The sequence below is a fragment of the Panulirus ornatus genome, chromosome 23 (genome assembly GCF_036320965.1).
Source record: "Panulirus ornatus isolate Po-2019 chromosome 23, ASM3632096v1, whole genome shotgun sequence".
Classification (NCBI taxonomy): Eukaryota; Metazoa; Arthropoda; class Malacostraca; order Decapoda; family Palinuridae; genus Panulirus; species Panulirus ornatus.
In genome coordinates this window covers 8,120,781-8,148,555 of record NC_092246.1, presented here as the reverse complement: position 1 = coordinate 8,148,555, position 27,775 = coordinate 8,120,781, and the positions used below count along the sequence as shown (strand labels likewise).

General features: G+C 39.4%; 1 protein-coding gene across 2 annotated transcripts in view; it reads right to left on the bottom strand.

Moving 5' to 3' along the window:
• Positions 1 to 25,712, bottom strand: part of mora (CHORD-like protein) — a 32,769-nt gene extending 7,057 nt beyond the window's left edge. Inside the window, exons 1-5 of one of the 2 annotated variants that reach the window (XM_071676563.1) lie at positions 25,531 to 25,712; positions 19,856 to 19,962; positions 12,946 to 13,131; positions 8,370 to 8,483; positions 5,978 to 6,148 (exon numbers count right to left, since the gene is read on the bottom strand). In XM_071676563.1, coding sequence (XP_071532664.1) covers positions 5,978 to 6,148; positions 8,370 to 8,483; positions 12,946 to 13,131; positions 19,856 to 19,962; positions 25,531 to 25,597 — 645 coding nt within the window. In that variant the 5' untranslated portion in view covers positions 25,598 to 25,712. The remainder of the gene's footprint in view (positions 1 to 5,977; positions 6,149 to 8,369; positions 8,484 to 12,945; positions 13,132 to 19,855; positions 19,963 to 25,530) is intronic. The other variant, XM_071676562.1, reaches the window with a different exon arrangement.
• Between the last annotated feature and the right edge of the window lie 2,063 nt (positions 25,713 to 27,775).

Genomic DNA, 27,775 nt, shown 5'->3' with positions numbered 1-27,775 from the left:
GTAGGCCCAGTATAAGTAGTTTTTCTCTGGCATGTTTTAAAGTGTGTGCAAAAAACACTGTTCCCTTCCATATGTTTTCAAAGATAATACATGGCTAAGGTTTATTGTGGGTATACAAGTATATGACATTCACAGGGTGTAATCAACGAACATCTGGTTTCTGACATTTACGATTTAACAGTGTGAGCACCAGCAACCTATCTCAGTGTACCTTAGGTTATCTTGAGGGAAGGATTTACTTTCTTTGTAATTCCAGGCTGCCACTTTATTTAAGGAATTTTGCTTCTGGGTGCTGTATTTCTTCCCCTGTGCTTCAAAACCGGTGGCTCATACCTTCCCTCCAAGAAGGAGAAAGCCCAAATTCTTGCCCGGAAGCAAGAACATGTGGGTTCATGTGAGATTTCTAGGTGTACTGGGTACTCAGAATGCATGATCAGAAGGCTGCTTCCTGCAAAAACTCATCAGAACCTCACCTCATTGAGGAGATCAAGACCTTATGAGCCCAAAACATGGACTTCTAGCTAGAATACTTCAAAAACTTTGGCCATTCCATGCCAAGATATCTGCAGATGGTAATCAAGACAAAAGGAGATATGAGAAATCATTAAATTATAAGTGTGACATCACCTTTGAAAATGTACAGGGAAGAGGACAAGTTTTTTTGCAGGCATATTTTTTGACACCAGTTTAAGAAAATACAGGCTGGGTTTTGCTTATGCACAGTAAACACCAGGACGGGTTGAACTTGTTGCCCTACCTTTGATGCCTGGGTGAGACATCTCAGGCCCTTGTGATAATACTCATGATTTAAGGCTTCACAATTACCCCATCCCATTGAACACCACCAAAAGAGCCAATATTTTCTTCCTGTCAGTATATTCTAGTCAAATGCTCTTGTTTTATGCTATCCATCTATCTACCTATATATCTGATGCCTGTTCCCTCTGGGAACTCCCACTGAGGAATGGCCATTGCAAAAGTCTCAACTTATCCCTGTCCTCACATGCCTCCCTCGCATACACCATTCCACACATTCTTCCACCATTTCTCACCCTCCAGTACTCTTCCACTCTATTTGCCTATGTCACAGGTGGTCATACACTTTCCTTGTAAACTCTCACTCTTGCATTTTTTCCACATGCCCAAACCACCTCAAAGTATAAAATTTCTCCCACTATCACTTCACAATTCATTCCCTTTGCATTCCTTGTCATACCCACTCTCATACACTCTTCATTTCTTTCTTCATTCCATCTAGTAACACCACATGCTCTTTTCAAATAGCTCATTTTCAGAGCAGGGATTCTTGACCTCTGTGACTCATTCCATGTCCATGTTTTGGCTGCACAGGTCAGAGGTGGGAGGACTATGCTGTCCCTTAGGAGGTAGTAGTTGGTAGGCAGCCAATGACCAGGGAGGTATGTTACCATCTGGGTATCGGAGGGTTAGTGACAATTGCGTAGTGAGCCAGCACTTCAGTGACCCAGGTAGCTGTCTTTCTTTTCTGCCTCATCCACACGTGGACTACTGGTTTTCTGTCTACAAACAGACAATCTCTCCTTGTTACACACAACACTTGATGACACTTAACTCAAAGAGATCATTCTTCGTAACTCTTGATTTTCCTGTGGTGAGCACTATGCGCTAGCCCTGCCTTTTGGCAAAATGGTAGGGGCAGTAGATAGCAGCAGTAGGTGGGAACATTTAGGCAGGAGTAATAAGTAGAAACATTGGGTAGAAGTAGAAGGCAGGAGCATTAGGTGGATATAGGCAGTAGCGGTTAGTGGGAATATTAGGTAGGAGCCTCTGCAAACACTGAGCTAGAGCTGCCCTCTGCCAGTGGCCTGTTAAGGGTGAGGTAATAAAGGATAAGAAGTGGCGCTGGAGTCCACTAGTTATGGAGACTATTGCTAAGGCCACCCCCTTGAGAGAGTTCCAGCTGGAACAGGCACCAGAGATACAGCTAGATAGATAGTCCTCTCTTCACTAACATTTAATGACTTTTCTACCCTGTATGGCTCTATCCCTTAAATCTTCTTCCATATTAACAAACCTACCCAAGACAGCTTCTTTTTTCCTCCATATCCACAGCACGATAAAGTACACTTTCTTGTTCCACTCTATATGGTTCTACAAATTATACTTTACTTTGTTCCCTTTCAAACAACATTACTTTACTTTTACTTGCATTTACCTTCACCTGCCTAAGCTTATACTCATCATAAAACACACAACCTTCTGCAACTCCTCTTCATTCTCAGCAAACAACACAGTATCATCCGTGAACAGGTTTGCCACTATCCATCATATGTCAATGCCATAGTCCATCTTTGCAGCCCATTTCCATAGCTTTGCTTTCATCTCTCTTACCACTCCATCCATACATATAATAAAAGCCACAGTGACATCACACCAAAACTTTTGCTCAACTCTCCAGCCACTCTTACACATGTATTTGCTTCTTTAGAGGCTTCACACCATCCAATTCTTGTCCCCCTACCCCATAAATCCTTAACACATCCACTCTACCACACTTTTTCCTCCATACTTCAGCATTTCAGCTATAATTCCATCCACTCCGGGTGCTTTACCTTAATTGCTCTTCTTGCCTCTCTTTTTGCAATAGGCCCTTGCTCTTGTATGTTCTTCCTTCCATCCTCCATACCCATGTGTGTAACAACTGCTGCCTCCCCTTCTCACACATTCATCAATTCTTCAAAATACTCTTTCTATTTTCCTTTTACTGTCTCTTTTTGATTCATCAGCTCCCCTTCCTTACTTCTCACATTAACATTTTCACTCTTACATCCATCTCTTTCCTTTTACACCTATTTCCAGTATAATTTCTTCTTATCCTGAAACTTTTCACTCAACTTTCTTCCAAAATCTTCATCTACGCTTTCTTTGCTTTCCTCTACCAGCTTCTTAACATTCTGCTTACATATTCTATATTCTTCCCTCTTCCTATGCTGAACATCCACTGGTACTTCCCTATCAAGTAATCTACCATATGCCTTTTTCTTCCCTTCCACAGCATTTCTAATCTCTTCTTTCCAACATGCAGTGCCCTTTTTATTCCTAAAACTCATGATCTTGTATCCAACTACTAATTCCACAACTTTAATAGTATTTTCCTAAACGTTTTACAAATAACTGCATCCCTACATTCACTGCCCCTCCATCTAAGCTTTCTGTTACTTTCCTTTCATACTCCTCTCTACATTTTTTCTGATTCATCTTCTCGCTTGCCAACAATTTTAACTCTTCATTATTCCTTACACCATACTTCTCCCTGATCCTCATCCTCACAAGAACTGTGTAAAAGTCAGTCTCAAAAGAATCTTCTGACAACTCTAGCATCTAGTACGGCCTTTCTCAATCTTTCATCCAGTCACATAGTTAATCAAAGCATTTTGCTCTTCTCTTCCATCATTCCTCATCCATGCATATCTGTGGATCATCTTGTGCTAAAAAAAGGTGTTTGCAAGGAATAAACACCTCTTAGCACAAACATCCACAAGATAACTTCCATTCTCATTTACTTCAGGCACTCTCCATTTACCAGCTATCTCACCAATTTCATAACATCCCACTTTCCCTTTCATGTCATCCATTATGACCATATTCCTCTCATTCTCAAAACCATTTATAGTCATTCAAATTTCTCCTGAAACATTTCATTTCATCTTTACCTCATATAGTCTTCATATTCACAGGTGTATATACACATACCCATACATACTTCACAATTCTAATGTTTTCTTTCACCCACCCTATCCTTAGTCCATCCCATTCATGCTCTGTAACACCATCCCACACTCTCGGTGGTAGCGGAATTGCACATCCTTCTTTTCCTCTTTCTCAATAATTTTCACTCATTCCCATCCATTCCACTCCTCCTTCCATGCCCTCCCATAACATGTATTTATCATTTTAATTTTCACTCCACACACCCTGCCCAAGGAAATGGGTTTCCCCAATCTCAAGCACATCCAAGCTACAACTTTTCAGCTTCTCCACGGTTCCCTTCTTTTATTCTCACCTGTCATCCAATTTACATTCATGAGGAATTTTGTATACACATCACGAGTTGGCTTCAAACCCAGAGCAGGGTGTCTGGCTACCTCAGCCACACGGAGGTTAAAAAACACATACACTAGACTTCTAGTGCTTTTACATGTGTCCCAACCTCGTCTCTGTGGGTATAGCATGGACTTTTATCTTGAAGCCGACCCATGGTGTATATACATTTGTCTGTCCATTGTCATATTTGTCACACTATTGGAGCTGCATGAGATTAAAGTCATTGCTATCCCCACTGAGATGAGATTGGGGTGCTTGTAAAAACACTAGAAGTCTAGTGTGTGTGTGTCTTTTAACCTCCGTGTGGTTGAGGTAGCTGGATGCCCTGCCCAAGGTTTGAAGGTGACCTGTGGTGTATGTACATTTGTCTGTCCATTGACATAGTCATGAGGAATCAGGTCTAACAAGCCCATGTGATTACCACTCAGGCTGGTTAAACCAAATTCAAGGAATGCCATGGCTTACTGCTGAAGTGTGAGGAAAGAAAGTCATTGCTGAACCTGAAGTCTCTATGTCTTACTTTGAAAAATTCCCTATGATGGGTTATGCTGAACCTTTATTATCAGAGCACATAAATGATGATGACAAAAAAATCATTATTTTGACACTATATACAGTACCTAGGATGATGTTTGTTACTGCAGGTAAGTCATCCCAAAAGTGTTAAGGGGTTGAAGGAAAGTCTCACAGTTCTTGGAGGCACTGATGCTTCAAGGACACATTAGTTAGAATTATTAGTTATTGGTAAAAGTCAGCATCCTAGAGTTTTCATAGGGGTCAAGCTTTTTCTAGGGCTAAATAGGGCCAATAAACATGCATAGATTACAAATGCACTGTGCCTTGATTGGTTTGCTAATCATTTTGTGTCTCAGGCCAAGGCATATTGCTGGTTGGTCGGTCTTCCTGAAAACTGTAAGTTTCTCTTAAGTGCTGGATATCTGCTCTGTGCATCTTGATCCAGAACTGCTTTGAAAAAAATGTTTATGCTGTTTATTAATTTTTTCATAGCACTCCATCATTTCCTGTGTTAGCAAGGCAGCACCAGGAACAGACAAAAAATAGCCTCATTTGCTCACATCCATACTCTACTTATCAAGTACAATGCACTGAAACCAGAGTTCCCCATTCACAACCAGGCCCAACAGACTTTCACATGGTTTCACCTGGCCACTTATGCCCTGGTTCAGTCCAATGACAGCACATCATCCGCTGTACACATCACTCCAATTTGCTCTATCCCGCACATGCTTCACACCCTCATGTCCAGGCCCTGATCCCTCAAATCCTCTTTCACTCCATCCACCCATCTCCAATTTGGTTTCCTTCTCCATGTCCCCTCCAGTCTGAAACATGTATCATTTATGTCAGCCTCTCCTCACTTATTCTTTCCTGATGTCCAAACCATTTCAGCACATCCTCTTCAGCTCCCTTAACCAAACTATTCTTACTAATACATCTCTCTCTTAATCAATCACTTCTTATTCAACCCTCCTCTCATCCAATATTGGATTACCCATAAGGCACAAGAGGAATAAACCTAGGGGACCCTCCAAACTACAATAAATCTAAGGGACCCCAAGGTTTAGAATTACAGATTTAGAAACAGCCTCCCAAACCCACTAGATGCAGCTACATGATGCTGTTCTGTTTACAGAAACCATATGTTATAGCAATGCCCTCACATCTCAGAATGCAGATAATTTATCTGTATTTTGATCATAGTATAAGTTATATGGTCTATGGCCTCATAATAGACAGTATAAATTTATCCTTCAAAATAAAAAGAAATTTTAGTTAACAGATAGGTATACTATAAATCTTTAAGAGAAGTTCATGCATGTCTGTCCTTATTTTACAGTGCTGTCTTCCATTCCCAAGAGAAACTATGACTTACCAACTTAATCCAGCAGTGATGACCTGTTGAGCAGCCCAGCTGCTCCAAGAACTCTGAAAAGTCAGTAGTCTTCTTTTGACAGCAACTCCAGTACTTAAGTCCTTCATGGAAGATCGGGATTCCAGGATGGTACTTACACATGTCCAGGTTACTGTGTTCACCCTCATAGCTCTACAAACAGATAGCAATAATTAAACTATGATGGTTTTAGCTGACAATTAGATGGAAAGAAGAGCCAAGGCAACAACATTTAGGACTGTAGAAAAGGAGTAACAAGAAAAGATTGTACATTCTAAATAAATGTAATAAGAAAAAAGCTACTAGAGGCTACAATGTGCATCTCTAAAGAGAAGGCCATTTGTTCAGAAATAATACTATCAAAACGGTTCAAGATTATTCTATAAGAGAAATTTCCAATATGCTGCCATCACTAGTATTTCAGGAACAGTGTATTTCAAAGAGGTTTACTTACTTTCTGTCTCATGAGTCACTGCTATCTTTATGGGGCTCCCTGAGCACTCAGGAAGCCAGCCGCACCCACTGGGAGGGACCATGGCAATTTTTCTCCCCACAAACATAAGCAGCTTCCAATTTCTTTTTGACATTCTTTAATTTGGTACCATTTTCCAATATTGCTTGGTGTGTATTCTAACAGAACCTGAAGAGCTCATTTTAAATTATGCAACTAGCAATACTGGAAAACTGCACGAAATCAAAGTGCCAAAGAGATATTGAAAACTGCTGATGTCTGTTTGGGAAAAATATTAGAAGTATTAAGGAATACTATCTAGTTCTAAAGCAGGACACTGTTTCCTCTGAAGATAGCTTTACATTATCAACCTGATTCCTAAGCATCCTTCACAGGCTGCTGTTAAGCATGAGGTTTAGGGTTACAACTCCAACAGAATCTAAATGCAAGAATTCACCAAATACTGCACTACCAACAAAAAGAGCCAAAAGATAACAACAAGCATCTCACTATCCATGTAACATACCCTAGTAAACATCCACTTTCCTCACTTTCAATAAGTCGATGTTAATTTAATTTGAAATGTCTGTCATGCAACCACATTTTCTGTTGAAAGTCTAATTGGAAATGGGTGAAATCACTATCTTCCATTTATATTAATGGCTAATTCAAGCTTACCCCTATTATACATCCTTCATATTCTTTCAAAGAACAGTAACATCCACATACATAGCCTAATCTATACAGATGCTCCCTGACATAGGACATTTGCAACTTACAACCATCCATACATACAACCAGAAAAAATATATATCAAAATACATATGTACATAAAAAATCATGCTTCGTCGTACATCCATCAGTGCTAATAGCTATGTGCGTACGATAAAGAATGTCAGATGATCCTGGCATTGGGTACATCACAGCATCTCTCTCAATTCTTGCTTACAATTACCATTCAGTAAGTGCTCACTATCCAAGTGAATCTAATGAATTTCCGAGTTGGATTAAACCATTTTTGTATTAAACCCCAAAGATGACTATGAGCTAGAGGAAAACCTATAATATGTTGATAGATCTGGCAAGAAGATGAGGAAGACACTTGATTCAGAGCTGAAAATCAAGGTAATCACCCAATATGAGGGAGGAAAAAAGTTAATGTGACTGCATGTGATCTACAGTTATCCCATTCAACAGTCTACACAATCTTAATGGACAAAGAAAAAATTAATGAAGCAGTGAAAGGTTCGGCAAGTATGAAGTCTACAATAACAAAGCAATGACAAGGGCTCATCTATGGAATGGAAAAGTTGTTGATGCTGTGGATGAAAGATAAAATTCAAAAACGTATACCATTAAGCTGACTTATAATTCAGGTAAAGGATAGAAGATTTTGAAGGGGTGATCAGGAGAGGATTAAATCAAGAACTTCACAGCATGTCATGGTTAACTCAATAGATTTAAAAGAAGATATAGCTTGCACAATGTTCGAGTTACAGGTGAGACAGCAAGTGCTGATGAAGAAGCTGCCAAAGTTCAATGAAAGTTTGGATGAATCAATCCGCAAACTAAAAATCTTAAAGTAAAAGGTAAAAAGAAACTACAGAATCATATGGTATAGTTGTTTAACAAAAAATGGGAAAATCATGATGGAAATTTAAACAAGATAATCATGACAGAAATTTTATACGAGATAATCATGATAAAAAGTATGCTGTACAGGTATATGAATTCTACATGCCATGCAGCCATATGTCTGACTTACATCCATTTCGAGATCCGACTGACCAGTCAGAACTCAGGAGCATCTGTATACAAGTGCCCCATGCAAATCCTTATTTACATCAATCAGAGACGGCATGAGTCCCATTTGTGTCAGATAAATACAATCAATTAAATATTAAAAAATCAAGACTAACTTACTGTTTTACAGCCATTGTTCTTACAGTTGTCCCCAATCTTCACACCACTTATATTCTTTTCCTCATCACCAACCACATTCTGTGTGTCTTTTGTGCCTTCAGTCTTCTCTAGAGCCTGTAATGATGGAATATGAAGTGCTTTGTAAGGTATGATTAATCAAGCATCTAACCCTTAAAATGTGGTGTACAAGTGTGTTGCATGTAAATGAATACATTAACTTTTACAACCATTGTTTAAGTTGTCTGTCTTCAGGCAGTGCCTATAGGGGAGTCGTGACACCGCTATCCCCTAAGCAGCATCCCTAGTGAGCAGCTATTTAGTGGTGCTGGCTTGATCTATGAAGCAAAATGAAAGTGACTTTTAGCAGAAAAGGCAGAGAAACTTTTGTTTCTGAAGAAAAACTTGCCTATCTTGAACTTTAAATACTAAATGACTAAGTGACAAAAGAGCAGCCGTTTATAGATCAGGAGTTACGTTAACCACTTTCAAAAGGGTGATGGTTGGGGTGCATGATGAGTTGGGTTCCTGTCCTGCATCCTGGTAACACATAAATAGTGTGCCTGAAACTCATCATAACAATAAGAAATTACAATCACACAGCACTTTGTAATGAAAGTAGCTGCCATTTGGAAATGACTGATGTTCTATAACGAATGAATATCTTAATCTATTAAAGTATATAACAAAATATCCTAAAAAATCTGCATCTGCGAGAATGTCATAGTCTGACATTTGCATCTGCATCCACTGTTTTTAGAAAATGGCATTTGCACCCACAAAATACTGAAGCATGATATCCGCATACACATCCGCATCTGCAGATCTCTGAATGCAGACATCCGATACATCTCCACTCTCCTCACACCACATACTGTCCTCACACATTCATTTCCAACACATCCACCTTCTTTTGTACATTTTCATCTATAGCCCATGCCTCGCATCCATGTAACATCATTGGAATCACTGTACCTTCAAACAAACCCAAATTCACCCTCCTGGACAGTGAACTCTCTTTCCATACATTCCTCAATGCTCTAAGAACCTTTGCCCCCTCACCAACCTCATTGCTAACCTCATATCTATGAAAAAAAAAAAAGTATATGATAGTTATGTAAATGATATGTATCTTCAGTGTTAAATCATGCTTACAAGAAAATAGTGTGAAATGCCATTAGGTGCATGCAGAATGAAACCATACTAGAAAAACCTTCACTTGTTGTCTACCAACTCACATCCACATCAACAAAGATAACAGAATACTACTTTCTTCAGAATTTTCATCAATAATGTATGCTACAGGCATATTCTGTATGAAATTTGTTGTTGCTGTTGTGTGTGTGTAAGTTTGTGTGTGTGTATAAGTGTGTGTGTGTGTGTGTGTGTGGTGGTGGTGGTGGTGGTGGTGGTGGTGGTGGTGGTGGTGGTGGTGGTGGTGTGTGTCTGTGTTTGGGGGGGCCTACTCCACGTAGAAATTAAATTTCTGGACCATGCCCTTCATTTTAAAAGTTAAAACTTGATTTAAAACTGAACCTCATACAGAGTCTAATACAGTTTTTGATCTGTCTCTGACAGCATTTACAAGAATTAAATGTAGACCAAAATTATCACATACCAAGCATAAAAGAAAAAGAATTCCTATCCCTAATTCCACGTAGAAATTAAATTTCTGGACCATGCCCTTCACTCTAAAAGTTAAAACTTGATCTAAAACTGAACCTCATACAGAGTCTGATACAGTTTTTGGTTTGTCTCTAACAGCATTTACAAAAATCAAATGTAGACCAAAACTATCACATACCAAGCATAAAAGAAACAGAATTCCTATCCCTAATTCCCCTTATGCCGTACAAGTCAAATCCCTAACAACAAATTGAATGTGGTACACAAACAAGTGCTACTGTGAGTTTTCCAGTGCTGGTGTAAGCTTGCCCAGAAACAACATTAAATTCAAATAAAAAAGTTCCAGTGCTGGTGTAAGCTTGCCCAGAAACATTAAATTCAAATACAAAAGTTTACTTGTTTTTTTTAAATTACTAGCAGATTCAGGCCCTTTTAGCCCTCATCTGCTCGTTCCTATGTTGGCATATCACAACCTCCCACTCTGGCCACCACATCCTACATCACCACCACCATTCCCTCCTTTCCTCTCACCCACCCTGATTAACACACTCTCCCTTGTTATCATCACACCCTCCCTCATCACCACCATCCCTCCCTCCCTGGTTACCACAACCTCCCTCACTCACACTATTCACTATGTATATTCATATATGGTTCCAGAAGTGCTAAGGGATGTGTGGATCAGGTGTTTGCTTTGAAGAATGTGAAAGAAAAATATTTAGAGAAACTAAGGGGCATGTGTTTGGTATTCTGCCAATCTTAGGCATTTCACCCTGGTCTATAAATACACTGAAAATTCTACCCTATCAACAATGCAATCACTCCCTTTCTTAAGAAATTTAACAGCAATACCATTTACTCCAGCCAGCTTGCCACATTTCATATCATGCATGGTTTTCACCATCTTTTTTCTTTCCACCAAACCATTCTCAACTCATTTTGCATACCTTTTCGACCCAATCGCCCTACATCTGCCACCTTATCATCAAACACATTCAATAATCCTTCAAAGTTCTCACCCCATCTCCTCTTTCCACTGCTGCTTGTCACCATTTACCCATTTGCCCCTTCATCGATGTTCCAATTTGTTTTTGAGTTTTTCTCACACTATTAACCTCCTTCCATTTTCCATGAAATTTGCTGATACTTTCTCACCCCAATTCTCATGTGGTCTCTTTTCAAATCCTACACCTTCCTCTTGTCTTCCTGCTGCTCTTTCTTGTACATCTCTATCTTATATATTTATTTTGCTTTGTCGCTGTCTCCTGCGTTAGCAAGGTAGCACAAGGAAACAGACAAAAGAATGGCCTAACCCACCCACATACACATGTATATACATACACATCCACACATGCAAATATACATACCTATACATTTCAATGTATACATATATTTATACACACACACAGACATATACATATATACACATGTACATAATTCATACTGTCTGCCTTTATTCATTCCCATCGCCACCTTGCCACACATAAAATAACAACCCCTCCCCCCACATGTGCACGAGGTAGCATTAGGAAAAGACAACAAAGGCCACATTCGTTCACACTCAGTCTCTAACTGTCATGTATAATGCACTGAAACCACAGCTCCCTTTCCACATCCAGGCCCCACACAACTTTCCATGGTTTACCCCAGACGCTTCACACGCCCTGGTTCAATCCATTGACAGAACGTCGACCCCGGTATGCCACATCGTTCCAATTCACTCTATTCCTTGCACGCCTTTCACCCTCCTACATATTCAGGCCCCGATCACTCAAAATCTTTTTTACTCCATCTTTCCACCTCCAATTTGGTCTCCCACTTCTCCTCGTTCCCTCCACCTCTGACACATATATCCTCTTGGTCAATCTTTCCTCACTCATTCTCTCTATGTGACCAAATCATTTCAAAACACCCTCTTCTGCTCTCTCAACCACACTCTTTTTATTACCACACATCTCTCTTACCCTATTATTACTTACTCGATCAAACCACCTCACACCACATATTGTCCTCAAACATCTCATTTCCAGCACATCCACCCTCCTCCGCACAATTCTATCTATAGCCCACACCTCACAACCATATAACATTGTTGGAACCACTATTCCTTCAAACATACCCATTTTCGCTTTCCTAGATAATGTTCTTACTTAACACATTCTTCAATGCTCCCAGAACTTTCGCCCCCTCCCCCACCCTATGATTCACTTCCGCTTCCATGGTTCCATCCGCTGCCAAATCCACTCCCAGATATCTAAACACTTCACTTCCTCCAGTTTTTCTCCATTCAAACTTAACTCCCAATTGACTTGTCCCTCAACCCTACTGTACCTAATAACCTTGCTCTTATTCACATTTACTCTCAGCTTTCTTCTTTCACACACTTTACCAAACTCAGTCACCAACTTATGCAGTTTCTCACACGAATCAGCCACCAGCGCTGTATCATCAGCGAACAACAACTGACTCACTTCCTAAGCTCTCTCATCCACAAAAGACTGCATACTTGCCCCTCTTTCCAAAACTCTTGCATTCACCTCCCTAACAACCCCATACATAAACAAATTAAACAACCATGGAGATATCACACACCCCTGATGTCTATTCCAACTGGAAAGCACTCAAAGGTGTGGCCATGGCAACAGAGTCTCCACAACTAAAGAACTCCAGTGCTGCTTCTTAGCCTTTAGTGCCTCCCCTTTAACAGGCCACAGGCAAGTCTAGTGCAGTGTTTGCAGAGGCTCCTACCTAATGTTCCTAATGACTACTTCTATCTAATGAACCTACCTACTACTTGTACCTAATAATCCCACCTAAATGTTCCTACCTACTACCTTCTCATACATCTCCAATTGAAATATATGTTTAGGGTTTCAAAAGCATGCTGACACAATATTCATACAAGATCTTTTGGAATAGACAGCAAAACCATTTTTTACTTTAAACTACCTACCTGTCTCAATGAGGGGGCAATGTTAATTGGAAGTCGTTTCATTGGTGTATTGAAATCTGGTCTAGGGAGTGATGGGGCAGGTTTGGGTGACTCAAAGGTTATGACTTCATCTCTTGTAGCTGGATCAACCTTTGTTTTCTCTGGTTCAGCAGGCTTCTCTGGATTATGCCTTCCTTTTGTGCATCCCTTGAAAAGACAAACAATACAAATAACAATCCTAAAACTGAGCTGTGGGAGCAGGGAAGTGATATACTGGGCCATGAAAGGATCTCCAAAGATCTACATCACCATGCAATATAATGAAATTTTGGAAAGATTGTTAGCAATATGAAATGAAGATATACAGCAACCTAACTGTAATGTAACCTATACCCAACAAGCTTCATTAAGGAAGTTTATCACTTGCCTTATTTTTTTTTTTTTTTCATACTATTCGCCATTTCCCGCGATAGCGAGGTAGCGTTAAGAACAGAGGACTGGGCCTTTTTTGGAATATCCTCACCTGGCCCCCTCTGTTCCTTCTTTTTGAAAAAAAAAAAAAAAAAAAAAAAAAAAAAAAAAAAAAAAAAGTCCTTAAATTTTCTTTTCTTTCTTTTAAACTATTCGCCATTTCCAGCGTTAGCAAGGTAGCGTTAAATTATTTATCTTATAAGGAAAAATGTTACTTTCAGAGAAGTACAATCCCATTTCTGTGAAGAAAATGCAAACAAAACTTCCCCCTTTGAAAACTTAAGCCCTACTTACAATTTTAGCTCTTTTCTTAACATTGGAGGCTCCAGTCATGGACACAAGTTTGCATCAAGACTAGGTCTTAATTGATCTACAGACAGGTTAATGAAAGGGAAGAAGAAGAGATAAGGGAAAGAATTCATGAATTTTGGAAGTAAAAAATCTATCTTTTAAAATGTGCCAAGTCAGTTATTGGGACAGACATGGGTGGGTAGAGAGTTCCAAAGCTTTGAGGTGTAAGGAAAGAAACAATTATCAAAATGGCCCCCTTGAGTTGCCAATGGTTATGCAGTAATCATGTGATGCATCAACATGCTAAGTACTGAGTGGTGTAGCCAGTGGTGGGGGCACACAAGCAGCCAGTCCTGCAAAACATAAACCAAAGAAATACCTAAAGAAGAAGTGAACCACATTGCAGCATAGGGCAAGCGGGTCAAGTATGAAGTTAACCTGGAAGAGTTTATAAGTCAGACTGCTTTCAACTCAACTCTGTCAAGTTTGGTTGCAGAGCTAGACCCATTCCAAATGTGTAGGCAGTACTCCATACAAGAATGGATCAATCATTCATAGAAATCAACTCCAAAGAAAATAAGCTTAATATACAAATGCCTGAGCATCATTACAAAACGTGATGAACTTAAATCTTATACAGTTACTGAAAAACCAAACATTATTGCACTCTCAGAAACATAATTAAACTCTGAGAATAAACACTTAATCGCAAAGACAGCAATACCAGGATACAAACTATTTACAAAAAATTGCTTGTAAAGGGTAGGTGGTGGAGTTCTGATCTATGTTGATAACAATCTAAGTGATATTAAGATGAGCAAAGTAGACACACACACTTACGACTCTCTTTATATTGACATTACTGACAATTTCAAAAGCAACTATGTCTTGGCATTATCTAAAGACCTCCTAAGCAAAAAGACAACAATTTTAAGATGTTATACAATGAAATTAAAACTATAGTAAACTGTAAAGAGGTTATAATAGTAGGAGACTTCAACTTTAACAGGTGACATAAAGACGAGACAAACGGAACTCACTGAAGACACTTTTCTAGAACAGTTAATTAAAAAACCACTGGAGATAAAAACATTCTTGATCTTGTCCTAACCAGTGACACAAACTTAATCAACTCTTATGAAGTAGGTGAGTTTGTCAAACAGCGATCGCAGTTTGATTGGAGATAAATTTTGATTATGAAATAACTGACTACCAACTCTTGATCCCTGATTACAGGTGAGCAAATTTTGAAAACATTAGACATGAAATCTGCACAATACCAATTTGGACAAAACTTCTTGACGTTCACACTGAGGAATGTGGAATAATTCTAAAATTACACTACTCGAGATTAAAAATAAACATATTTTGCGAATTATGAAGAGAACTTGCAATATTTCAAAACCATCATGGATAAGTAGAACGTAAGACAAGGGAACAAACAAATGGGAACTTCAGTGAAGGGGGGTAATGGGAAGGTGATAACAAGTAGTGGTGACATGAGAAGGAGATGGAGTGAGTATTTTGAAGGTTTATTGAATGTGTTTCATGACAGAGTGGCAGATATAGGGTGTTTTGGTCGAGGTGGTGTGCAAAGTGAGAGGGTTAGGGAGAATGATTTGGTAAAAAGAGAAGAGGTAGTAAATGCTTTGCGGAAGATGAAAGCCGGCAAGGCAGCGGGTTTGGATGGTATTGCAGTGGAATTTATTAAAAAAGGGGGTGACTGTATTGTTGACTGGTTGGTAAGGTTATTTAATGTATGTATGACTCATGGTGAGGTGCTTGAGGATTGGAGGAATGCTTGCATAGTGCCATTGTACAAAGGCAAAGGGGATAAAAGTGAGTGCTCAAATTACAGAGGTATAAGTTTGTTGAGTATTCCTGGTAAATTATATGGGAGGGTATTGATTGAGAGGGTGAAGGCATGTACAGAGCATCAGAATAGGGAAGAGCAGTGTGGTTTCAGAAGTGGTAGAGGATGTGTGAATCAGGTGTTTGCTTTGAAGAATGTATGTGAGAAATACTTAGAAAAGCTAATGGATTTGTATGTAGCATTTACGGATCTGGAGAAGGCATATGATAGAGTTGATAGAGATGCCCTGTGGAAAGTATTAGGAATATATGGTGTGGGGGGCAAGTTGTTAGAAGCAGTGAAAAGTTTTTATCGAGGATGTAAGGCATGTGTACGTGTAGGAAGAGAGGAAAGTGATTGGTTCTCAGTGAATGTTGGCTTGCGGCAGAGGTGTGTGATGTCTCCATGATTGTTTAATTTGTTTATGGATGGGGTTGTTAGTGAGGTGAATGCAAGAGTTTTGGAAAGAGGGGCTAGTATGCAGTATGTTGTGGATGAGAGAGCTTGGGAAGTGAGTCAGTTGTTATTCACTGATGATACAGAGCTGGTGGCTGATTCGGGTGAGAAACTGCAAAAGTTGGTGACTGAGTTTGGTAAAGTGTGTAAAAGAAGAAAGCTGAGAGTAAATGTGAATAAGAGCAAGGTTATTAAGTACAGTAGGGTTGAGGGACAAGTCAACTGGAAGGTAAGTTTGAATGGAGAAAAACTGGAGGAAGTGAAGTGTTTTAGATATCTGGGAGTGGATTTGGCAGCGGATGGAACCATGGAAGCAGAAGTGAATCATAGGGTGGGGGAGGGGGCGAAAGTTCTGGGAGCATTGAAGAATGTGTGGAAGTCAAGAATATTATCCTGGAAAGCAAAACTGGGTATGTTTGAAGGAATAATGGTTCCAACAATGTTATATGGTTGCAAGGCGTGGGCTATAGAGAGAGTTGTGTGGAGGAGCGTGGATGTGCTGGAAATGAGATGTTTGAGGACAATATGAGGTGTGAGATGGTTTGATCGAGTAAGTAATAATAGGGTAAGAGAGATGTGTGGTAATAAAAAGAGTGTGGTTGAGACAGCAGAAAAGGGTGTTTTGAAATAGTTTGGTCACATGGAGAGAATGAGTGAGGAAAGATTGACCAAGAGGATATATGTGTCAGAGGTGGAGGTAATGAGAAGTGAGAGACCAAACTGGAGGTGGAAAGATGGAGTGAAAAAGATTTTGAGTGATCGGGGCCTGAGCATGCAGGAGGGTGAAAGGCGTGCAAGGAATAGAGTGAATTGGAACGATGTGGTATACCAGGGTCGACGTGCTGTCAATGGATTGAACCAGGGTGTGCGAAGCGTCTGGAGTAAACCATGGAAAGTTCTGTGGGGCCTGGATGTGGAAAGGGAGCTATGGTTTCAGTGCATTATATATGACAGCTAGAGACTGAGTGTGAATGAATGTGGCCTTTGTTGTCTTTACCATGCGCTACCTCGCGCACATGCGGGGGGAGGGGGTTGTTATTTCATGTGTGGTGGGGTGGCAATGGGAATGAATAAAGGCAGACAGTATGAATTATGTACATGTGTATATATGTAGTCTGTGTGTGTATATATATATAAATACGTTGAGATGTATAGGTATGTATATTTGCGTGTGTGGACGTGTATGTATATACATGTGTATGTGGGTGGGTTGGGCCATTCTTTCGTCTGTTTCCTTGCGCTACCTCGCTAATGCAGGAGACAGCGACAAAGCAAAATAAAATATATGAAATAAATACATTAATGGCCTAGAACTTGGTCTCAAATCTAAAATCTCCAAATCTGCTGAAGATACTAAACTACATGGTAGAGCCGTAAACAGACAGGACTGCAAAATGATTTAAAGAGATCTTAACTTACTAGGAGAGTGGTCAGACAGATGGTAAATTAAGCTTAATGAAGACAAGTGAAAAGTTATGCACTTTGGAGACGAAAATATACATTACGACTACAAACTATTCAGAAACTCTAACTAAAGTAAATGAAGTAAAGGACTTTGGAGTTGTCATTAGCAACAATCTGAAATACACTAAACAGTGTCAAGCAGCAAGTAAAAAGGCAAACAAATGTTGTGTTTCGTAGCCAGGAACATAGATTAAAAGACACCAGAAACAATTCTCACACTTAATATCTCTCTAGTAAGACCACACTTTGAATGTGCAGTGCAGTTTTGGTACTCAAACTATAAAAAAGATGAGGAAAAATTACAGCAGGTACAAAGATGTGCAATAAAACTGAGCCATACAAAGAGAGGCTAAAATGACTGGATCTCTTCTCCCTTACAAAACGAAGACTTAGTGGCGATTTAATCCAAGTGTTCAAAATTCCCTATAAGTTCGATAAAGTAAATCATGAACATCTTTATGAAATACAAGGAATACGGTTACCAGGACAAATGGAATAAAACTCAAAGCTCAATGATGTAGTGCAGATGTGGGGAAAAAGCTTCCTTTCCTATGGGTGTGTTGAACACTGGAATAAGTTACCGTCAGACGTAGTGAAAGCTTGGACTATAATACCTTCAAAAGTCATTTAGACAAATATTTTATAAATTCAGGTATACTCTGAGAAAAACACCAGAAATAAACTTATACACAACAGCGGAAACAGGGACACTAGTATCCAAATATAACCCCATTCATAAGCATATAACAATGATAGAAATCATTTAAAAAAGTATTATTGTTAAACATCTTCGAAATTGTAGGGTCAAACAAAATTTCTGAACAATGTAAGAAAAAATATGAATTTGGGAAGCTGGAAAGGAAAACTCAGTCAAGCATTTAGAGGTTATTTGCATTATGATTAAAAGAACAGAAATCTTCCTACACGTACACATGCCTTACATCCTCGATAAAAACTTTTCACTGCTTCTAACAACTTGCCTCCCACACCATATATTCTTAATACCTTCCACAGAGCATCTCTATCAACTCTATCATATGCCTTCTCCAGATCCATAAATGCTGCATACAAATCCATTTGCTTTTCTAAGTATTTCTCACATACATTCTTCAAAGCAAACACCTGATCCACACATCCTCTACCACTTCTGAAACCGCACTGCTCTTCCCCAATCTGATGCTCTGTACATGCCTTCACCCTCTCAATCAATACCCTCCCATATAATTTACCAGGAATACTCAACAAACTTATACCTCTGTAATTTGAGCACTCACTCTTGTCCCCTTTGCCTTTGTACAATGGCACTATGCACGCATTCCGCCAATCCTCAGGCACCTCACCATGAGTCATACATACATTAAATAACCTTACCAACCAGTCAACAATACAGTCACCCCCTTTTTTAATAAATTCCACTGCAATACCATCCAATCCTGCTGCCTTGCCGGCTTTCATCTTCCGCAAAGCTTTTACTACCTCTTCTCTGTTTACCAAATCATTTTCCCTAACCCTCTCACTTTGCACACCACCTCGACCAAAACACCCTATATCTGCCACTCTGTCATCGGACACATTCGGCAAACCTTCAAAATACTCATTCCATCTCCTTCTCACATCACCACTACTTGTTATCACCTCCCCATTTGCGCCCTTCGCTGGGGTTCCCATTTGCTCCCTTGTCTTGCGCACCCTATTTACCTCCTTCCAGAACATATATATATACTTCCCACGTATTCCCTGCGTGTCGTAGAAGGCGACTAAAAGGGGAGGGAGCGGGGGGCTGGAAATCCTCCCCTCTCAATTTTTTTTTTTTTAATTTTCCAAAAGAAGGAACAGAGAAGGGGGCCAGGTGAGGATATTCCCTCAGTGGCCCAGTTCTCTGTTCTTAACGCTACCTCGCTAACGCGGGAAATGGCGAATAGTTTGAAAAAAAAGAAAAAAAAAAAAAATATATATATATATATATATATATATATATATATATATATATATATATATATGTATAATCCCTGGGGATAGGGGAGAAAGAATACTTCCCACGTATTCCCTGCGTGTCGTAGAAGGCGACTAAAAGGGGAGGGAGCGGGGGGCTGGAAATCCTCCCCTCTCACTTTTTTTTTTTTTTTTTTTTTTTTTTTAATTTTCCAAAAGAGGGAACAGAGAAGGGGCCCAGGTGAGGATATTCCCTCAATGGCCCAGTCCTCTGTTCTCAACGCTACCTCGCTAATGCGGGAAATGGCGAATAGTATGAAAGTATGAAAGATCTTCGAAATTGTAGGGTCAAACAAAGTTTCTGAACAATGTAAGAAAAAATATGAATTTGGGAAGCTGGAAAGGAAAACTCAGTCAAGCATTTAGAGGTTATTTGCATTATGATTAAAAGAACAGAAATCTTACCTTGGTATTAAGAAATGTTGTGAAATCTGTACTTTTCTTATTACAGCATGACCAACCCTTGTACGCATCATGGAATATGGGTGCACCTGGGTGATACTCACAAGCATCTGGGAAAAAAAAATTGAGCAATGTTACTTCATTGATCTGTAACACTGTGATACCACACACTAAGAATTTTTTAACAAAGGTTGAATCTGTTGGCCAAACACTTGTTAAGGAATATAAATAATTACATTAAATTTTCCATGCACTTTTCTGGGGAGGATTCAGCATTTTTGTTACTACACTCTTATCAAGGAAGACATAATTCACATTAAAGTTTTTGATAACTTGTCTAATGTTCATATTAAAGGCAATGACACAAAATACATTCTAATAAACTTTAAATATCAACTATGCTGTGGTTACTTGCTTTGGCAGCTGCAAGCATACTGAGTTAGGCATTGTACAGCAGTCTTATTAAGCTGTAAAACAATAATCATAAACTGATATATCCCACTTTTCAAAGCCACTTTTCAAAGTGCCTTAACCTGTTCACCTGCATGAGTATACTGAAACACATCAGAACTGTCACTGCATAAAAATACTTCATTAATCTATGATGAGTCAGATGTTTATTTCTAAACTTATTCGGGTTATTCAGGAGAACCAAAATGCTTTGATCAGTGTCACACTATGCACTGAGTTTTGCACTACACATGTATTTCACTTTACCTTATTATTATATACTTAAACTTTTAAAGTAGGTTACATTTTGAAAGCAGAAGAAATGGAGGTCTGTACGATCTTCTCCAGTGTATGCCCTAAGGGATGAACCCTGGACCAGGAGATCCTAGCCAAAATTGATTTTTGGCCTTTGGTAAGTATCAGAAACCACCTCTTATCTCTTTAAGCCAGCAAATTTTCCGTTAAAAATGTTATGAAAAATTACTTAACTGAAAATCATGTGAGAGTATGTGCAAGTATAAATGAGGTAAATGGTGGGCATTAAGAGTGTGTGTGATATCACTCTGGCTATTTAATGTGTTTGTGGATCAGGCACTGCATGAGATGAGAGTGAAGCAGGCTGACCGTGGTGCAGTTTTCAATTAAGGGGAAACAAATTGGAAGTTGCCACAGATACTGTATGCAACAGAATCTGTGTTGTTATCTGCATCAGAAGAATAGCTGAAAAAAATCTGTTTGAGAAAGATGTTGAGAATTAATGTGAATAAAAGATACTAATTTCTGAAATGGAAGGGAGACTAGATTGCAAGATCATTTTGCATGGTGAATATGTGGAGACTGTGGATGAATTCAAATATTGGGAAGGGAGTTTAGTAAGAATGATTGTAAAAGCTAAGGTTGAGAGCAGAGTAATTCATGTAAGAAAAACTGAGGGTTCATTGAGAGCTATGGTGACTGGAAAAAATATGAGCACAGAGTATGCAAGAAGCTTCCATAATGAAATCGTCTCAGAGCTGACGTATGGATGTGAAACGCAAGTACATATAATCATGACATGTTGAAAATGAGAGCAATAGAAATGAATGAACAAAATGAGGACAATGAAACTTCCGCAATAATGACAAAAACTTTGCAATCAGTGCAGATGGAACCTGGAACCAACTAGCCAGGCTGCCAAACACATTCTTGCTGGGACTGAAGCTTTGTATATGGTTTCTTACCTAATCATGCAATAAATGAAGGAATATACAACTGGTGAGGATATGGTCCTACCTTGTGTAATACAAATGGTGAAAAAAGTCTGAGGCAAAAGCAAACCAAGAGGCTTGACCTGACACACTTACAAAATAATATTTGAGATGAAAACCCTTGGTCACTATATCTGTCTGTCAATAAGTGCTTCAAAAACATTTCACACATCATGATTCAAAAGTCTGCCAATACTCTTGATGCACCTCATACACATAGCAGCAGAGAAACATAGTTTAAAGGGCACTGAGCTTGTGTAAAGTGTTTCACCAAGTTGAGTTTCATAACATGTTTATAAAATAATTCTCTTGTTAACTGTAATCCTATGATTTGCTAAAAGACTGAAGATCTCTAATACAATGAAATTTCCACAGAAACAAGTGTAAAATACAATTCTTTTGAAAAGAATGAATTACTTGAAATTTTCATTTTTCTAGGGATGTGGTCAGGAAGGTTTGAGCAACTTGGGTCAGGTGTACATACGTACTTTTTTCAAACATTGAAAATAGGTAAATATTGATTGCTAGGGGAAGTTTGGTCAAGTTTGCACTGGTTATATTAACCTCTACAAGAGTTTAACTTGCTTTTCCCCATATTTTTCCAGATCACAGTAACGCTCTCTGTAATTATATATCTATAGTTCCTGCACTAGTGAAGTTGCACCAGCAATAGACAAAGAAAGGCCACACCCACTCACATCCATTCTCAAGCTGCCATGTGTAATGCATCAAAACAACAGCTCCTTATCCACAACCAAGCCCACAGACCTTTCCGTGGCTTGCTTTGGATGCTTTGCATGCCTTGGTTCAGTACACCAACAGGATGTCATCCCTAGTATACTGCATCATTCCAATTCATTCTAAAACATGCATGCCTTTCACCTTCCTGCATGTTCAGGCACCCATGGCTCAAAATCTTTTCCACTTCGTCCTTCCATCTCCATTGGTCTCCTCGTTCTCCAAGTTCCCTCCACTTCTGACACATATTTCTGCTTTTTCAACCTTTCCTTACTTATTTTCTCCTCATGTCCCAAACATTTCAGCACACACTCTTCTGGTTTCTAAACCCTGCTCTTTTTAGTACAACACATCTCTCTTTACATTTCATTACTTAACTGATAACATCACCTCACACCACATATTGTCCTCAAGCATCTCTATCAACCCTATCATATGCCTTCTCCAGATCCATAAATGCTACATACAAATCCATTTGTCTTTCTAAGTATTTCTCACATAAATTCTTCAAAGCAAACACCTGATCCACACATCCTTTACCACTTCTGAAACCACACTGCTCTTCCCCAATCTGATGCTCTATACATGCTTTCACCCCTCAATCAATACCCTCCCATATAATTTCCCAGGAATACTCAACAAACTTATACCTCTGTAAGTTGAACCCCTCACCTTTATCCCCTTTGCCTTTGTACAATGGTACTATGCATGCATTCCGCCAATCCTAAAGCACTTTTTCACCATGATCCAAATATACAGTGAATATTCTTACCAATCAATCAACAAATAAATTCCACTGCAATACCATCCAAACCCACTTCCTTGCCGGCTTTCATTTTCCGCAAAGCTTTTTCTACCTCTTATCTGTTTACCAAACCATTCTCCCTGACCCTCTCACTTCGTACACCACCCTGACCAAAATACCCTATATCTACCACTCTATCATCAAACACATTCAACAAACATTCAAAATACTCACTCCATTTCCTTCTCCCTTGATCACTAATTGTTATTACCTCCCAATTGCCCCCTTCACCAATGTTCCCATTTGTTCTCTTGTCTTACGCACTTTATTTACCTCCTTCCAAAACATCTTTTTATTCTCCCTAAAACTTAATGATACTCTCTCACCCCAACTCTCATTAGCCCTCTTTTTCACCTTTTGCACCTTTCTCTTGACCTCCTACTGCTTCCTTCTATACATCTAGTTATTTGCACTACTTCCTGGCAAAAATCATCCAAACACCTCTCTCTTCTCTTTCACTAACAATCTTACTTCATCTCACCACTCACTACCCTTTCTAATCTGCCTAACTCCCACCTTTCTCATGCCACAAGCATCTTTTGTGCAACCCATCATTGCTTCCTTAAATACATCCCATTCCTCCCCCACTCCCCTTACGTCATTTGCTCTCACCTTTTGCCATTCTGTACTAAATCTCTCCTGGTACTTCCTCACACAAGTCTCCTCTCCCAGCTCACTTACTCTCACCACTCTCTTCTCCTTAACATTCTCTCTTCTTTTCTGAAATCCTCTACAAATCTTCACTTTCGTCTCCACATGATAGTGATCACACATCCCTCCAGCTGCTCCTCTCAACACATCAACATCAAAAAGTCTCTCTTTCACATGCCTATCAATTAACACAGAATCCAATAACCCCCTCTGGCCATATCTTCAACTCACATACGCATACTTATGTATATTTCTCTTCTCAAACCGGGTATTCCCAATCACCAGTCCTTTTTCAGCACACAAATCCACAAGCTCTTCTCCATTTCCATTTAAAACACTGACCACCCCAAGTACACCACTCATACCCTCAACTGTCACATTACTCACCTTCGCACAAGCTATTCATTTCCAATTAGAACACTGACCACCCCAAGTACACCAATTATACCCTCAACTGTCACATTACTCACCTTCGCATTGAAATAACCCATCACTATAACCTGGTCTCGTGCATCAAAGCTGCTAAAGCACTTACTCAGCTGCTCCCAAAACACTTGCCTCTCATGATCTTTCTTCTCATGCCCAGGTGCATAGGCACCAATAATCACCCATCTCTCTCCATCCACTTTCTTACACTCTATCACGTATTCCTACAACTCCTGCTTCAGGAGTGCTAATCCTTCCTTTGCTCTTGTCCTCTCACCAACTCCTGACTTTACTCCCAAGACATTCTCAAACCACTCTTCCCCTTTACCCTTGAGCTTTGTTTCACTCAGCCAGAACATCCAGGTTCCTTTCCTCAAACACACTACCCATCTCTCCTTTTTTCTCATATTGTTTACATCCACACACATATTTAGACACCCCAATCTGAGCCTTCAAGGAGGATGAGCACTCCCTGCATGATTCCTTCTTGTGTTTCCCCTTTTAGAAATCTAAATACATAAGTCAATCTATAAACCAAATGAAGCTGTAAAACATAACATAACAAGCCTGTGCAGTAATGAAGCTCTAAACCTGACCTATACATGAATGACGCTAATGCTCCATGGTCAGAAACACAACAAACCATGTCATTAAATAATTTTGCATCACATACCTCGCTCAAGACAGTACATACTTTTCAACCAATCTGATATTTTGATCACCATTAATAAAAAAGGACACAATTCAAAAGTCACAAAACATATCACAATATGAAAACCTTTATAAGTACATCTTAAGAAACCAATTAATACTTACAGAAATACACAAAAGTTCATCAAAGAAGAGAAATGTATGTAATTTTCCTTCTTGAATTAACAAATTCATAATTGTTTCAAGTCTTATTTGTCAGCATCCACTGGACAATGCAAACAAACTATATAAAGTGGTATAAAATGTCAAATGTGCTACCTTAACCCTTATAACTTACAAAATAGATGTCACCAAGTTTAATTAATCTCTAATTATATAGCAACTTCCATTTCCTGAACCCTACATCATCCAATAAAATCATGGTATTCACCCTCAACCATATAAGCAGTAAAACAAAAAATAGTGGTACAAATCAAGCTCCCTTCATATACATCACCTGGACTACCCATGAGGAAATCCATTCACAATGCGCTTCCTCGAACACCCCTGAGGTAATGCAGTGGTGTCCCTAAACTGGAATTTTACCTATCCTACTCTACAGTAGCCAAACCGAGGCAGATCTGGCACACTTCACCACATTCACCAACTCGCCAATACCTTGGGTTCGAGATCTGATTTGTATTACCGGTGACTTATCACTGGACACTCACCTTCACTATTCTCCTCCAGTTTAAATTTCTGGCCGCAGCCTTTGTTGTAACACTGCAGTGTAGCCATGCTTGATGGAATTCAGGGGCCCCAAATTTACCTACTCTACGCACGGGGACCAGACAACTTCAAATACTCGTTTGGGAATATGTTGTTTATCGAAAGCTCTAGAGGTTTAGCTCTCGCTCAGCCAACGCACACTGGCGGCGTCAGCAGCCAGCGTCCACACCTACCAACGCTCCTAAGGCCACACTGGGGCGGCCATATTATGTTACCAGGAAATGTTATTTCCACAAACATACTTCGAATTCTATACATTGTAGCGACTCTCTTAATTTTTTAATTATATTGTCCATGTGTGTGTATTTTTTAATTTGAAACATCTAAATATTCTTTTGTTTTTTTACAAGCGAAAGAGTACAAGCAGTGTGTTATTCTCGTAGTTCAATCGCTTCTAAATGGCGATTTCTGGACATAGTTTGTGTCCGCTCAATGCAGAAGACATTATACCAACTATACACTCATCATTTAGGAAATTTAATTGAAAGGGTGCCCTTAAATTCTAAAATAAACCTTTCTTTTACCTTTCATGTATTAAACCACGGCTGATGATAAAAAGAAATATTATCCTTTGTGCAATTAGGATATGTACTGAATGCTTTATGAAGACACTACATTGGAAAAATAGAATATCTATGTGGTTCATATCATACATTTACTTTCAGTTATAATAGTTTAAGTATCAAGTTTGTGGACTCTTATTTATCGCTTTTAAAATTTCGTGTTCATTAGTTAACCTAACTAGCAAAAATAATTCATCTGTAATACAACCTTTTGCTTACTTTAATTGACTTAGATTTCACTGAATTGTAATATTTAGTCAATAGAAAATAAATCATAGCATTTAATAGGACTGCATGCAGCTAATAATGTTTTCAATAAATCTACTTAGCGTCATAGGCGAATGACAACAGGCGGACACATATCTCGGTGAAAAATGCCGCTAATCCTATGGACCAGTATCGATTTCAGTCACATATTAAATAGGGTTGCAGGCCTAATGACCTTCCTCATAGGTCGATGGCCGTAAAACCCAACAACAAACAACCGTATCCTTTGTGTGTACCCCTGGCGTCGCCGCCGTGACTATCATCATCTCCGGATGTTGGTTGCGATTTTCCACCATCATGACTAACCCTTTGTGGTTCGCTCTCGTAACTGACGAGAGACCTCTTACTGAGTTCAAGAACCAAGTGCACAAAAAGTACACTGGTATAACCTTCACAGCGGGAGGTCGGCTGCGTTTGAGACTTTCACCGGCCAACGGATTCACTTGGATCCTTAAGGAGCCTTTGTCAGTGACCTTGGTTGACTGGTTGCCTTCCTTCACTTGGCTTAGGATGTAGTGCCGACCTGGCCGCACATAAACGACAATAAACCAGTACATTTGCTTTTGATTACAGAAATACCTCCTTGACATCTGGACGTGTCATGTTCATGAGACATAACCAGTTTTCGGCTTCGTTCGTCAGTCTCAAATTACCGTAGTTCCGGCCTCCTTCTTTAGAATCCCAGTAGGAGTTGACAGTCCCTCCTGTCTTCTGCTATAGTCTTAACTATGGAGTCTTAGGTTACGCTTCTGCTTGCAACATACAAACACGAAACCATGGCAGCCGTCCACTGACTCGAGACATTGCCAGCGCCTCCTGCTTTCTGCAGAAGTTTCACGAGACATCACAACTCAGCCATGGTACTCTTGCCTAATTACATCTCAGATTTCCCTCACTGGCACAGTTCAGCGACTCATAGTAGTAGACCCTGGCAGCCACACTGTTTGAGATGAAGCCATTAAGGAAGTATAAAGGCTAGATGATGGAAGGTTTAGAAGAGTACAGAAGATACAGGACCAGTGCTTCCTAGCCAAGAGGGTTTAAAAGAGAAAGAAGTTAACACTACCACACAGGGATCTAGTTTAAAAAAAAAAAAAAAAGGTGTCACCTAAAATGAGAAAGATTAGTAAAGTATGAGGTTGATAAATATAAATGATTATTTTTTGGATTGGAAGATCATACACAAGATAGGGAAGAATGGAAATGGAGGAAATGCATACTATAAGAATGCTGAGAGGTATGGAAGAGCCAGAAGCGACTTCCGTGATAAAGAACAGGAGGGTATAACCAAGACTATGGAGAGACCAGTAATGGTTATTTTTGGCTGATTTATCAAGCCAGGAAGTACTTAAAGAAG